Consider the following 13497-nt stretch of genomic DNA (forward strand, 5'->3'; position numbering starts at 1 on the left):
CACCTTCATAATTACATTAAATTCATTCTATCGTTATGTACTCAGTTACCGATTTGTTCTTCATGTGTTTTTATGCTCTGTTTTAACTTCCATGTATGGAACAATTGGCTTTATTTTTTCATTATGGGAAAGAAAAACCTATGAACACATACTAGTGAATTGCATCAGATGTGCCCATGCAACAGATTCAATAGTGTTTGATTCTAGTGGCAAAACATTGTTTTAAGATTTAGGGACGTTACTATCTACCTCAAAAGAGTAACGCAGAAGACAGCAACGACTACGTCCCTGATTTGCGTACAAAAGTTTACAAGTCTCTATTGGTAAGAAAAGTTACTACATTTCAAGTAAATGTGTCCTCACGATCTCCCTCCAAAATGTCGGCCTCCTCCATGTTACTAAACTCCAAGAAATGAGTGGGTCGATGCTCCTCGTGATAGAACTCCTTTGGGGACCCGAGTTTGACACTGTATTTCATGCTCACCGTGTGCTTCACTCCCATGAAGTTGTAGTTCCACGGTCCATTCTCAGGAACCTATCACAACAACAAGTTACAAAAATCATATTTCAATGGTTTCATACCATTCAAGGACAAAAGCACAACTGGGAAGGACAAGCACAACTGGGAACTGTGTTTCTTACCATGTAAAACCCGAGGAACCGGTCACTCAATAACATCTGAACCTTTTCATAGTGGGTGGGAAGGTAACCGTGAGGATTGCTGCCTGTGTCCTTATTAAGCCGCCCCCATTCATATCCGGTTTGGGTCAACTTATATGACGTCAAAGAGCAGGAGCCCGGAGTGAAACTGCAGGTCAAGATGATGCATTTTTCTCCATCCCATTGCTTGTTGTTCTCCAGAATACGCGAATGAGAGGTTACATCCTATAAACGCAATGAATCAGTTAGCAATGGGGTTAACAGGCTGATCTAAAGGTAGAGATAATGTATATATTACCTGTGGTGACAGCTGAGGCAGCTCGTTAGGCTGTGTGTGCAGCCATCCCAAGGGCTCCAGATCATTTAGGAAGTCATGTTCAGGAAGAGAAGACGGCAGGATAACATGCTGATGAGATCCAAACTGTGGCACCATCACAACGCAACGGATCTCTTTCACTTGGGGATTATCTGGGGGACTAATACCATATAAATAACCAGCAATTTGAGTACGAAGATCCGCTACGCATATGAACTTCTTCAAAATATTCTTTGGCATGATGTAGGTGTATCCGGTTTCCTGTGAACAACAAGAAACAATGGTTAAGGGTGACACCTGAAAGGCTTTTACTTTATTGACAAAGTGAACAAGAGTGGCATGGACTCTAACCTTTATGTCATCTGAATTCACATATATGTGATTGACTCTGAGGTAAAGGTTAGTGGCTGATATTGCACGTACACGCCAATCTGTTTTGGAACCGAATGCAGATTGCTCGTAAGGGCTCGTGGTGGTGACAATGAGCTCATCACCATGAACATTTGTAGTTCTTGTTGTGACTGCAGTAAGCTGGCTGGCTTCCTTTGCCTGCAAATAAGATACAGATTTAGATGAACAACAGGCCTACACTCTCATTGTCTGTCTGAAAACCTGATAAAAGTAACAGTTACGAGTACCTGTTTCTCAATCTCAGCAATCTGTTGCCTCTGTTGAGAGGGTGGAGTAATCTCAGCTCCAAGAATAATATCTCTGATCTCTGATTGTGTCAGAGCTGAGGTGTTAACATTGTTCTTCTTTGCGTAGTCAGAAAGGATCAGATCTCTAAGTGCTACCTCCACCTGAATTTAACATGATCGTGAATAAGGAAAACACTATTCAAGAAAAGAAAAGAAAAGAAAGTACAAGCATTATGTAAAATAACACTAGTAAATAAAAAACGGCACATACAGAGGTGGCAGAGTGTAAAGAGGGACACTATCAAATAAACTAATATAGCAAGAAACAAACTAAATGAAGAAGTTTGAGAAGTGGCAGAAGAGTTACCTTCATCCATTGATCATCAGTGAGAGAGGGCCAGATGTGATGTGGCTCAGTGACAACAGACTTGTCAGGCTTCAACAACATCTTAGCCTTCTCATTATTAACATGAAGCGCACGAAGGATCAAAATAAGTCTTGAAAAGGCAGTATACGAAGATATACTCTTCAACCAATCATCATATATATTAAACAAAACCATCTGCGGTTCTGTCGCCTTCAAAATCAGGTCACCAAATTTCTCTATCTTTAGGCAAGCCTGGAACGGAAGCTGCAGCTCACTTCCCTTGATAACGATGTTGGGGAAATCCAGCAAGTGAACCTCAAGGGGATCCAACATTCCTTTTCGCGTGACAATAATCTGTTTTGGCTGTTCTTCAACGGGGAGTGATCGCACAAGTGCAGCAACCTCTTCAGCAGTTTTCCATTTTGCTAGCTGACCAAGACGCTTCTGACCAGCCCAGACGCTAGTATGGATAACCTAGACGAAAAAAAGAAAACAGTTACTTAAGATCCCACAACATATTATTAGACTTCATCATTAGTAGTAGTTTTGTGGAAGTGGAACAACATATATGCCTGCTCTTAATGAAAAGTGCTGGAGAGGGAGAAATACCTTCAGGAACAGCTGCCCAGTTCTTGGATTGAAAATGAAAATCGCGCCATTGATTGGCTTAGTCGTTAAATTTCCTTCAAATGTCTTGTGAATCGTGACACGATATACATTGGTATCATCAACAAACCATATAATTTGATTGCTGAATATTTCACCATAGTTTTGAGATGACAAATATGGCTCTGTAGGCTCAGACGAGTACAACTGTAAACCCTTCCTGATCCTCTCTCTCAATACATATAGAGCTGGATTTGACTGCAATATAAAGTTTAAACGATAAGTCACATATCTAAACAAAAATGGGTCCTGCAAAATACACCCCAAGAAAAAGTTCTAGTACCTTCATGATCTTGTTCATTGCTTGAGCAAGAAGAGGTTTTGAACCAGGGAACCAATTACCAAAGGCAGAATGCAAGTTGTATGCCAGATCAAGCCCAATCATTACACCTGCACGGATTTTGTAAAAAAAATGATACATACTGTAGAAAAGCGAAGGCTAACAAAACAAAGCAAAATCGAAAAGTAATACATACCTGTTGGAGATGGATAGATAGACATGTTGTCAGTTGTATAGTCCATGAATTTTGCCCTCGTATAACGCTCAATATCATGGGAGTCATAGTCTCCCCATCGAAGTTGCACATCTATCCAATACTTGTTACTAGCTTTCTGGTCGAACATATCCTTTGACTCCGCAACCAGGCTAGGCTTAGACATAGGCCATTTATGAGCAGCAAATAGAAGAACATCAGCACAAGAGCTGTTCATCTTATAACTCTTTCTTGGATGAATTGTCTCCTTCTGTACCGTTTCTATCTCCAAAGCGTCCAACTCTTGGTCTAATACTTGGCAAAGATCCATAACAACACTCTCATGGATTTTCTGCCACAAATGGGCACGGAAAATCTGAATCAAAGATATCTTAAGTGTAGGAATCTTTCCATGCATAAATATTCCTGTCAGATCCAACTGCACTTGGAAACCCACATAGACATTCGCTCGATTAATTGTTGGCGACCACCAAAGCGTGAATCTTCTATTTGGAATCTGGTTTAGACCAGACCTCTGCGCATTAGTCAACTTCTTATATTTCATCGACTCCTCAAAACCAGATGCCTTCTCCCAGAAAAGACCCTCCCATGTCGGGAAGCTGAGTTCATGTAAAGAATGAAAAAGTGAGCAAATCTGATGTGATGTAACAGAACATCATATGCTATTATGAAACAAAGATCATAATTAGTTGAGGAGAAATGAAAAGCAGACTTACTATGTCCCCTTGAATAACGTGTGCTCAAGAATACCCTCAACACCTCCAAGTGCTTGAATGACATCAGTCCGGTAATTGTTCAAGTTCCACAACTTTCCATCATGCCTCTGGTGTGTCCACCAGAAAGGATTTTGTTTTAGGACTTGGTACTGCTTAAAGTCGGTCCGAACTCTCCAACCTTTATCATATGCCAATGTGTGCCTATCCTTCTGAAACAGTGTATTTATACGAGGAATTCCCCTATCCCAAGAATCCTGTCATATTTAAAAAAACACGAGTTATTATCTCTCCTCAATGATCAGATGTATAGAAGCAAATAAAAATTCAAAATATTTGCGCTTCAACCCCAGAAGAGGAGAAGGCAACAGATCAATATACTCTCAAAACCCTCCGAAAATCAAAGCGAAAAATATCAAAAGAAAGCAAGCTAGCATGCTAATGCCCCTCTCAAAATTTAACATCAAGTATGATACTTACTTCCAGATCTTCCAGTGTAAGACGCCTATTCTGGGCCTGCGCTTCCTGCCTTTTTAAAGCATATTCTGCCCATACCCGCTGTGAATCAATAAACTCACTTTCCCATGGCTGTATATAACGGTAAAGATTTGGTATAAGCTGATCTTCCTCGTGGCTCATTCCACTCCTAAAGTGGGTTACACCAACATCTGTCTGCTTGCTGTACCGAAGGTCACTTTGTGGGATCAAAATATGACCCATTGACAACATTCCCAGGCCACCAATTTCCTTTGGAGTGTAGAAGATAACAGGAGGAAATCTGCCAAGGAGGAAGTAGAAAAATCAGGTTACAGAAACATAAACACACAGCTCTGCTATGTCGACCATAAGCTCAATAAGATAGCTTTTACTTACCGACTAGGCATCTTTGAGTTCAACCCGATCTTAATTCTTGTTTGGATTTTATTCTCACACTTGACCAGTAGATCCAAGAGCTCTTGCGTGTGTACAGTGGCTTCACGGAAGTAAGTCATGAGACCTGTTTAAAAAGAATGTGATCAGTTTCATGATAAACCACAAATCATAAAAAGCAGACAATGGTGCCAAAACGGGCTCATAGGATTATTGTACCAATTAGAGCTGTATTCCATTTGTTGACGATCTTGGTAAAGGTGGTTGACCCTGATGACATAAGGATCTGCCTCACACGATTCTCAAACACCTTCATATGTTCATCGTCAACCCGCAGAAAAGCTACTGCAGTCCTCTCCTTGGTCTGTTCATTTTGCAGATTCCATACACCATCTTTTGTGTTGCTGAAAGCTTCTTGGGTCATCCTGATTTTTGGAAGTATGCGGACTTCAAATCCACACCTGCAGGCAAGATGAGAAAGAGTCACAGATGTCAATAGCAGTACCAAATAACAGTATAAACGAAGGCATAGCACTAACATGTAACAACAGATGCACTAGAATACTCAAGTAAAAGACTTACATGCTAAAGAGCAGGTTAGGATTATCCTTGCTATAGACAGAAACAAAGCCATTCTCCCACTCCAAAGTTGTGATGCTCCGAGGAAGACGGTTCTTCATGTCCCAGAAGACACTTCTACCAAGATTGACTGAAAGGTGAATAACAAAATGAGACACACATCTAATGCATAAATATAGTCAATCGGATTATATATATATAAAAAGAACATACCATCATGTTTCATCAACCTCATCCTTGCATCTCTTGGCCAGCACTTCTTATTGTTGTATCCCACCATGTTTTCATTGTTGGGATCCGGGTGCTCCGTAAGATATCGCTGAATAAGATCCCGAGCCTCTTCATGGGTAAACTTAAACATGATATGAACTTTGTCTATATACCGAGAATAGAGTCTTATGGGATGGCGTGTTTCCACTTTTGTATCCCAAAACGTCATAAACTCGTTAGGCATCTGTGGTGGCCCAGCAATTTCACTCGCTCGAGTCAAACCAAGAAGCAAAAGATCAAGCAATAGACCATAGAACTGAACAACAAATGATGCAAACTGGAGTCCCCTAATGAGACCATACAAGTTCGTATGACTCATATCCTTGTAAGACAGGACCACGTTATTCTTGGCAGACACATAGTCTGCAATATTGTGGTCAAGAACCAAACGAAGAAGCCTGAAACAAACAACACAAAATACTTATTACTCCAGAAAGATGTGGCTCAACAATATTAATAAATTATTAATGAAATAGGTACCTGTTCAACATTGTCAAATCGATCTTCTCAAAAAACTTTTCGAACTTAGTTTGGAGCATCACCACACACTGCCCATCACCTGTGTCCCATATGCCTTGCAAATTGTTGATACCTTGACACCACTTATAAACCAGAAGTGGGGGCGGCTCTGAGTCTGCTGGCTTAATCCAGTTTGGAAACAAGTGGCGCTTGTCACCTTCGTACCACAAGTATTGATCAAGATAGGCATCGGTAATTTTCTCTAGAGGCTCTATTTCATAAACTGGAATCAAGTAGCTATATAGATCCATAAACTCTATGCCAACCTGCAGACAAAACGTATAAACCATCACTTCACTACGGCAACCTTGAAGACCAATCCATTGCTCCAATATAGAGTGAAATATTAAATTACCTCTTTAAAGCCACGTTGGGTGAGAAGATGACGTTTTATTCGTGCTAGAGCTTCATGAGGATTGTCATAAGCTTGTTCAATTAGACCAAGCTCTTCTCGCTGCTGCTGGTTCAACCTCACAGCTACACTATATGATTCCTTCAGTCTCTCAAGGGCAAGGATGAGCAACTTTGTGTCATGTTTGTATGACAATGGAGGAAATGGAATTGGAGAAAACTTCCTTGATTCCAGCCAATGAACAGTTGTTGTATAGATTGCAAGTGCTTCTTCCGGAGTGACATACGGACCATCTTTCAGGTAATTGTGCTGTCGTTCCTGTAACAGTTTTACAAGGAAAACACATCAACAAATAAAGCCATTTCCTAAAATGTTGTTCAAGTAAAAATGATAGTCATAAAGACAATAATGAAACAGACCTGTTCTGCCTTAAGCCAAAGACGAGTCAACCTCCCGAGATTCTTTCTACAAACTGTCTTATCAACAGTAGCCCCTCTTCGGATACGCTCACGATTGTAGTGAGCAACATTCGTCCACCAATCAGCCTTAGACTTGACATAACGGAGGATCATATTCTCAATTGGAACAGGTAACCCAGGGACCTTCCATGGGATATTAGCTTTCCAGCACCGCCATGCCTCACTAAGGTGCTGCAATATGGTCCGGGCTTTATTTTGCTTGATACCCTCTGCACATTAGCGAAAAATGTTAACCAAAGAATAAAGCAAAGGCATTCCATAACACAAGAAAAAACAATATTATAAGAAAATAAACCTGGCATGGCATCAAGGACGTCATGCATGACAGCAGCTCGAAGCTCCAAATCAAAATGGCTTTCAACTCTCTGTTTTGTGACTGTTTTGGCCACTCCTTTTGAATGACGCCCCTCAAATTGACGTGCAAGAAGATTCCCTAACCATCGTTCAAGAAGAGGAACTATTCCCCGAAGGAAAAACAACCATACCCTCCACATTGGAGCCCAAAATCCACACCCTGGACCCTTACCCACAGGACCAGTATTGAAACGGTAATATATCAAGTGCTTCAAATCCTTGCACATCCTAATCTGCCTCATCAGTCTGTATTTATAACGATACATACCCGTCAACTGGCCAACGTGAGAGAAAATATATTGCAGACCGTCAGCCAATTGGAAGGCATCAACATTACCAAGTCGGAATTGGACATTCGCATCAACTACAAGTTTTGTCAGTCGGAGAATCTCACGGCAGAGATGGAAAGCGTTCCCAAAACGTGACTTTTTACGCTCTTTGGTGGTCAAAGTTTTCACAGGCTTTAGGTTGAAGTTGTAGTCAAGATGCAGGTAGTTTAAATTCTTCCTATGAATCAGTAGATTCAGCATATTATAACCCTGACGACAGACTTGCAGACCCACTTCAACCCAATCCAGTTCGGTACTTTGGAAAAACTTCGTAGCTGCAAGAGATCGAAACAAGTGCTTCTTCTTCTGAGCTTTAGGTGGTCTATGGTGCAACTCATTCAGCACATAGCATTTCAATAGCTTCTGGTAACTAACCCGAACTTTAACAGGATAGGCTGGAGGACTGCAGTTAATGAGTTCAAAGAATGTATTAGGACACTCAGTAGTAAATTTCAAAAGTCAAAAGAGACACAAAGTAGATCAAAACAAATAGCTTACCAATGCTCTTTGAACCACTCTGACACCAAGGGAATATCTTCTGCCCGGCGCGTCCTCCCAGACCTCATATTGAAAGGTCGTGGGGCAAACAACAATGATATGCCAGCAGCTGTAGTGTCAGTGTAGAGTTGGGTATCTTTTAGCAAAGGTTCCACACCTTCTGGTAAAGGGAAGTCATCCTCATCATCGTCATCATACACCTTCCTTTCACGCTTTTCCTTGTTAGTGTTGCTTATCGGGTGAATTAACGGATCATAATAAAATGCAGGAAGATCAGGATCCTCGGTCTTTATATACATAACCATAGGACTGTGATACAAACAGAGTTTTACTTTCCTTGGCCGATTATTGTAGAGATGGGGAAACGCTATTCTGTACTCAGTTCGCAGAGGGGAACGAATAATAAGCTTGTTGATGTCATTAAACTCATTCCAGTCCTCATCTCCTTTCTCCATATCACGATACAAAGGTTCAAACTTAGGTCCACCTGGAAAAGAGTACCAGAATGCATAAGAAAGGAATAAAAGAAAGGGACCTGCAAGTGAAAAAAAAAATGGAGCATAGAAGGAAAGCGTACCAGGTATGCACATGTTCAAAGCCTTTGCTGTGAAGAAAGATGGCATGTCAAACAAGTAGAAGTAGTTGCGATCAATCAGATCAGAAAGCAACTGGCCTGCAAGCCTGTGAAGGGTAGCCATAATTGGAAGTGAGAGGTTCCACCTCCGGTAACTGGGACCATTAATCAGTTTTGTTTTAACGAGTGGCTTGTGGTCGTAAAACCAAGTGTATACAGCAGAATCTTCTTCCTCATCAAGCTCCAACTGAATTGGTTCAAGAGGATCAACGTCCAACAAGTTGTCTGCATAGTCTAGTGGAGGCTCCTCATCATCAAATGGTGGAAAACGCATTCTCTTGAAATGACGACGATCCCTCTTCTCCCTTCGCATCATAATCCACATAGTACCCCACTGCAAGACCAGAATGGAATAAGCATCACTCAAAAAAACATCAATTAAAATTTAATCAAGGCACAGAGACATAAAATTAGAGAGAGGGAGAGAGAGAGACTAATCACTCACCTGAGCCATGTAAATAGGTTCCACGACCCATGGTATCTCGTTCACAAATGTAATAGCTCCAGTGATGTGGTATAAAACCTTCACGTCTCGAACCTGGAAGAAAATGGGAAGTTAGATAAATGAACAAACGGCGAGAATAGCCGAAGCTAAGCAGAAACCAAAAAAATAACCTGCTCCCAGGGCATAGGCATATTCTCCAAGAGCTTGAAAACAGCGTGAGGAACGAACTTAAGGGCTCCAAGGTATACACGTTTGTCGTGACGGAATTTCTTGGATGACATATCACCATGATCCCTAAAGAAAAAAAGAAATCGCAGTTTCAGTCTCACAATCAATCCAAGAAAAATCCTATAACCAAATCAGAGAAATCTTGGAGCCCTAAGTAAACTAGATTCCGAAATCGAAGAGAAAGAAAACTCGCCTGATGATCTTCCTGACGTGCTCAGGTGGCATGTCCTCCTTCTGAGTTTCCACGAATCCAAACTTCCTCTTGTCGCCATAGCGCTTCGAGTTAAGCTGCATCCATTTTCTGGCCTTCTCCTCAAGCTTCGCCTCGGCCTCCTCAGGAGTAGGCTCCACCGGAGGAGTCGGATTAGAAGGCGGCGGAAGCGTCGTGTAAGAAGGATGCGCAGCGGGAGGTGGCGGCATCATCGAGCCGCCGGTACCAGGAGGAGCTAAGGGCATACCGTCGTTGTTGTTCCACATGGCTTAGGGTTCCAAATCGAAACGCCGAGCTGTAGTCGCGGAGGAATTAACCCTAAATCCACCGCGTCCGTGTCGATCTATCTATCTACGTTGCGAAGAACTAGTGAGTTTAATCGAGTACAAGAAAAACCCTAAAACATTTTCGGGTGAGTCGCTTTTTTTTTTTTTTTTCCTCGTTCGGCCTTTTAATATAGTAGAGGAGGGAGGTGTGTAAAGTAAATCAGGCGGTGTCGAACAAATGCTTAGGCGGTTATCCAAACCCGCTTTCTAGGCTAGAGTCACTGCTAATCGAATCAAGTTAATGGGCCTTTGATGATTAGAGTTGGGCCGTGATCCATGTGCCCATAGGCAAACTACAAATTTTTTTTTGCTTTTTCTCTGGCATTTATTGTGGCTATACTCTATATAGGAGGACTGAGGAGGATGCAGTTGTAATTGCGTTTCCCCGTAAAACAAACAAACAAACTCTCCCGATTCTGGCGACTCTCTCTCTCTCTCAGACTCTCACAAGTCCGTCCTGAAGAGCAGAATCGTGTCGTCGTGTGTCGCGGCGGCAATGCGAGAGGAACATAGTCCAGTTAGGGACGGTCGTCGAAGTGGAGGACTGAGGTCGTTGATAGAGCCTCGCTTCTTGTCGTCGGTTGCTTTAAACGACGGTGGTTCGATTTCTGGACGGAGATCTTCCTACCTGAAACTTCCTCCTCAGGGTCGTATCAAGCTTTCCGTCGTTAAGCTCAACGGTTCCCTTTTCGGTACGATTTTGCTTATCCAGTTTCCGAAAATCTCAATTTGAGGTGTCAACTAAATTCTTCTCTATGTGATTTTTGTTTTCCTGCTTTGCTTTACATCAATCTCTCGGAATTCTTTAATGGTTTCTAGTATTTGGTTGGTGCGTCTGGAACTGGTTGTGTTGCGGTTTGAAATCATTGTTTTAGACATACTGTATGAATAATAATTTTGGCTTAGTCGAGGACAATCTTGCCATAACACGATTATCAAAATTCTGATATAACTGTCTTCAAGAAGTTAAAAATGGTTTCAAATCGATTCAGCAGATGTGGAAGTCGCAAAGGATTGCTCGGTGGCAGAGCTCAAAAGAGCTGTGGAACAAGTTTTCACCATTTCTCCTCTGGAAGGTCATGGCAGGATTTCATGGTACATCATCTGTGACTGTGCATATGATTAGTTTGAGATTCTACACTTGTTAAAGCTATCTGATACAGTCGTGATCTTCCGCCTATAGGTCCCACGTCTGGGGTCATTTTTGTTTGTGTTATCGTGACCAGAGATTACTCAATGACAAGACTAGCATCCGTTATCTCGGTCTCAATGATGGGGATCAAGTTCGTGTCTTACTCCATCTCCCTTCTACTTAAAAGAACGCATTTTCATTTGCATTGTAATCCCTTTCACTCTATTTCAGTTACATTTCGTAAGGCATTTGTCCATAGACCACTCTCCTATGAACAAAAGATCCAAGAGCCCCAGTTGCAAGCGCTACCTTGAGTAAGTACTTTGCCACTATCTGCCTTTTATCGTCTCTGCATTCCACTCTGCTGATGAAGCTTCTTTTATGGTAGGTTGGAAATGGAATCCGAAGCCAACGAAATCCAAATACAAAACCAACACCAGAACAGTATGGATGATGTAGCTGAGAAGTGTTACCCAGGAGCACAAGACGAGTTACCGGCAGCAGAATTCAGACTAGTGAACTTAATCAAAGGATGGTTGCCTTATGCTGGACGTTGGGGAGTGTCCAGAACAGGACCTGAGAGTCGCAGTGGTCCTTCCAGATTTTCTTTGAAGCATTTCGGTGGCAGGCCCAAGATGTAAAACCGTAAGTCACTTCCTCTTCTTATCTTCCCTACTTCATTTCCTCCTTTCTTTCAGTGATTATTGGTTTATGAAATTGTTGTCCAGGATTGATTCAAAGGATCTATTGTTTGTCTTCATGCATTACGAAAGCTGAAAGAAGGTGCGTTTTTTATTCGCATATTTTCAGCCTAGAACACAGTAGTAAGATCAGCTGATTTGTAATAAAACAATAATAGGTTGAGTATGTGTTAATTCAGAAGTGAAATGGCAAGGTAAACCTTATACAGGCTGAAAATGGTTTAACCCATACCAACCTACTGAACCCAATAACTGGCCTCACCATTTTGCTTCCACTAGCGTAAGATTATCTTCTTTTGCCTCCGTTGTATGCAAAACTGTCTGTTCTTATCATAGTAATGCATATTTCTATATATCTGAAGTTAACTTATTGACAATCTGGATTCAAAGGGTGCCATGGTTCACATATGCTTTTTTTATTCTTCTTAGAACCTTCCTAGTATTTTTATTTTTCAAGTTTGTTCCATTAATGGACCAGGATCTCATTGAATTACTATTATATGTAAGCTAGTCAACACTTTCACAAGTTACTAGGAGCTTCAGAATATTGTTGCCTTGTACATCTTGAGATAATGAAGAACTTCACTCCGCTCGTAGGCCATTGTCTTTTTAATATTATAAACAGTCTGAGAATTTGACCCTTAATGATCGGTTGGACGAGTGTAAAGGTTTGCTCTTGTCTTAATAATATAGAATTCTGTTTTCTTTTTCTTTTGTTTGTTTGTATGTACATATTTGGTTTATTGGGTGGTAAAGTGAAGAAACTCAGAAACCGTGAAAGAAAGTGCAGAAGTCCGCAGCAAGTGTCAAACCATAGCAAGGCTCAAAGACTTTCATTCTCGATCTTTTCCGCATGTTGTCATGAGCGAAGAGTATACCACTCAATAAAGTAGTCTCCAAGGCACAGCCACTAAGGTTGTTACAGGTCAGGATTGGATTCTACTTTCTAGAGGGAATGGAATGAGTAATGACTGATGGATATCTGCATGTGGGTCTAATCCAGCATTGGATGTGTGATGGTCTCATTGTCCTGCATGCACTGGACTGTAACATCAAAAGGTGAGAGCATTGTGCATACAGTAACTTACACTATCTGCCAACAGTAAAAAAAAAACGCAAAGAAGTGGGATCTTAGATTCCCATTCTGATTAGAGTTGATGTCACTGTTAGAGGAGAGCACAGAGTCACATGGTCAAGTCCCTCTCTTTCAACTTTAAAAAGAAAAAAAGAAAAAGAAATGATTCGAAGTAAATGAAAGAGAGGCAGAGGAGGGAGATCTTGGGTAGTGATTGTCCTCCCAAGATTTGGTGTCCTTCGCCTGTCTCTTTTGAAATTAACTGCACGAAAGATATATGTGAGGTACGCATTCCTTTGTGTTTCGTTTTCAAACTTCATCATCTATTACAACTAGCCTTGAGACGGAGCCGGATATCCGGCCAAATTGAGGGTCTCCGTATCCGTCTTCGTATCCAGCAGATGTGCAATTCTATTATCCGTCTCCGGCTCCGGAAAACCGGATACCCGAACATCCGGATATCCGTTAAAATTTAGGATATCCTCGGATATCCGGATCCGATCGGTTAGTCAATTTTTTTTTGATTATTATGAATACTACTTGTTTTAGTAAAAGAAACAATACTAGGGATACCAAATACATAACATTTATGTTTGATACATCAAATTACCAACAGTTCAACAAAAAAAAAAAAGCAAAAA

General features: G+C 41.2%; 2 protein-coding genes across 13 annotated transcripts; one reads left to right on the forward strand and one right to left on the reverse strand.

The window, feature by feature from the left end:
• Positions 1–171: 171 nt before the first annotated feature.
• On the reverse strand, positions 172–10124 carry LOC104752526 (pre-mRNA-processing-splicing factor 8A). Its single transcript, XM_087457521.1, has 24 exons — positions 9605–10124; positions 9354–9477; positions 9184–9276; positions 8682–9072; positions 8105–8591; positions 7219–8009; positions 6864–7132; positions 6448–6762; positions 6054–6358; positions 5517–5971; positions 5307–5433; positions 4944–5185; positions 4728–4851; positions 4335–4632; positions 3858–4111; positions 3124–3740; positions 2931–3037; positions 2591–2845; positions 1982–2455; positions 1615–1776; positions 1328–1525; positions 959–1237; positions 643–885; positions 172–535 (listed from the first exon to the last, which is right to left on the reverse strand). The coding sequence occupies exons 1-24, from the start codon at positions 9886–9888 to the stop codon at positions 344–346; spliced, it is 7086 nt and encodes a 2361-aa protein (XP_087313647.1). The 5' UTR covers positions 9889–10124; the 3' UTR covers positions 172–343.
• A 154-nt stretch (positions 10125–10278) lies between these two features.
• LOC104703439 (uncharacterized) lies at positions 10279–13497 on the forward strand. 12 transcript variants are annotated; one of them, XR_015561416.1, is made up of 9 exons: positions 10309–10640; positions 10941–11043; positions 11132–11231; positions 11312–11394; positions 11469–11725; positions 11809–11863; positions 12538–12706; positions 12785–12840; positions 12952–13170. XR_015561416.1 is itself a non-coding variant. In XM_010419451.3 (6 exons), the coding sequence occupies exons 1-5, from the start codon at positions 10445–10447 to the stop codon at positions 11719–11721; spliced, it is 732 nt and encodes a 243-aa protein (XP_010417753.2). In that variant the 5' UTR covers positions 10279–10444; the 3' UTR covers positions 11722–11725; positions 11809–12158. The 12 variants fall into 12 exon arrangements, 2 of the variants coding, with proteins under 2 accessions (XP_010417753.2, XP_019083576.2); XR_015561419.1 differs by having other exon boundaries at positions 10296–10640; positions 10944–11043; positions 12538–12840; positions 12952–13497; XR_015561420.1 differs by having other exon boundaries at positions 10296–10640; positions 10944–11043; positions 12785–13033.

This window comes from Camelina sativa, chromosome 7 (genome assembly GCF_030686135.1).
Source record: "Camelina sativa cultivar CO46 ecotype springtype chromosome 7, ASM3068613v1".
Taxonomy (NCBI): Eukaryota; Viridiplantae; Streptophyta; class Magnoliopsida; order Brassicales; family Brassicaceae; genus Camelina; species Camelina sativa.

Bases quoted from the DNA above. Each gene is read 5' to 3' on its own strand.
- LOC104752526 (XM_087457521.1), bottom strand. From the start codon at position 9,888: ATGTGGAACAACAACGACGGTATGCCCTTAGCTCCTCCTGGTACCGGC. The intron at 8,592-8,681 runs GTACGCTTTCCT...ACTCTTTTCCAG, and splicing joins TTTGAACATGTGCATACCTG to GTGGACCTAAGTTTGAACCT. The intron at 5,972-6,053 runs GTACCTATTTCA...TGTTTGTTTCAG, and splicing joins GATTTGACAATGTTGAACAG to GCTTCTTCGTTTGGTTCTTG.
- LOC104703439 (XM_019228031.2), top strand. From the start codon at position 10,445: ATGCGAGAGGAACATAGTCCAGTTAGGGACGGTCGTCGAAGTGGAGGA. The intron at 10,641-10,940 runs GTACGATTTTGC...AAATCGATTCAG, and splicing joins GCTCAACGGTTCCCTTTTCG to CAGATGTGGAAGTCGCAAAG. The intron at 11,232-11,311 runs GTTCGTGTCTTA...ACTCTATTTCAG, and splicing joins GTCTCAATGATGGGGATCAA to TTACATTTCGTAAGGCATTT.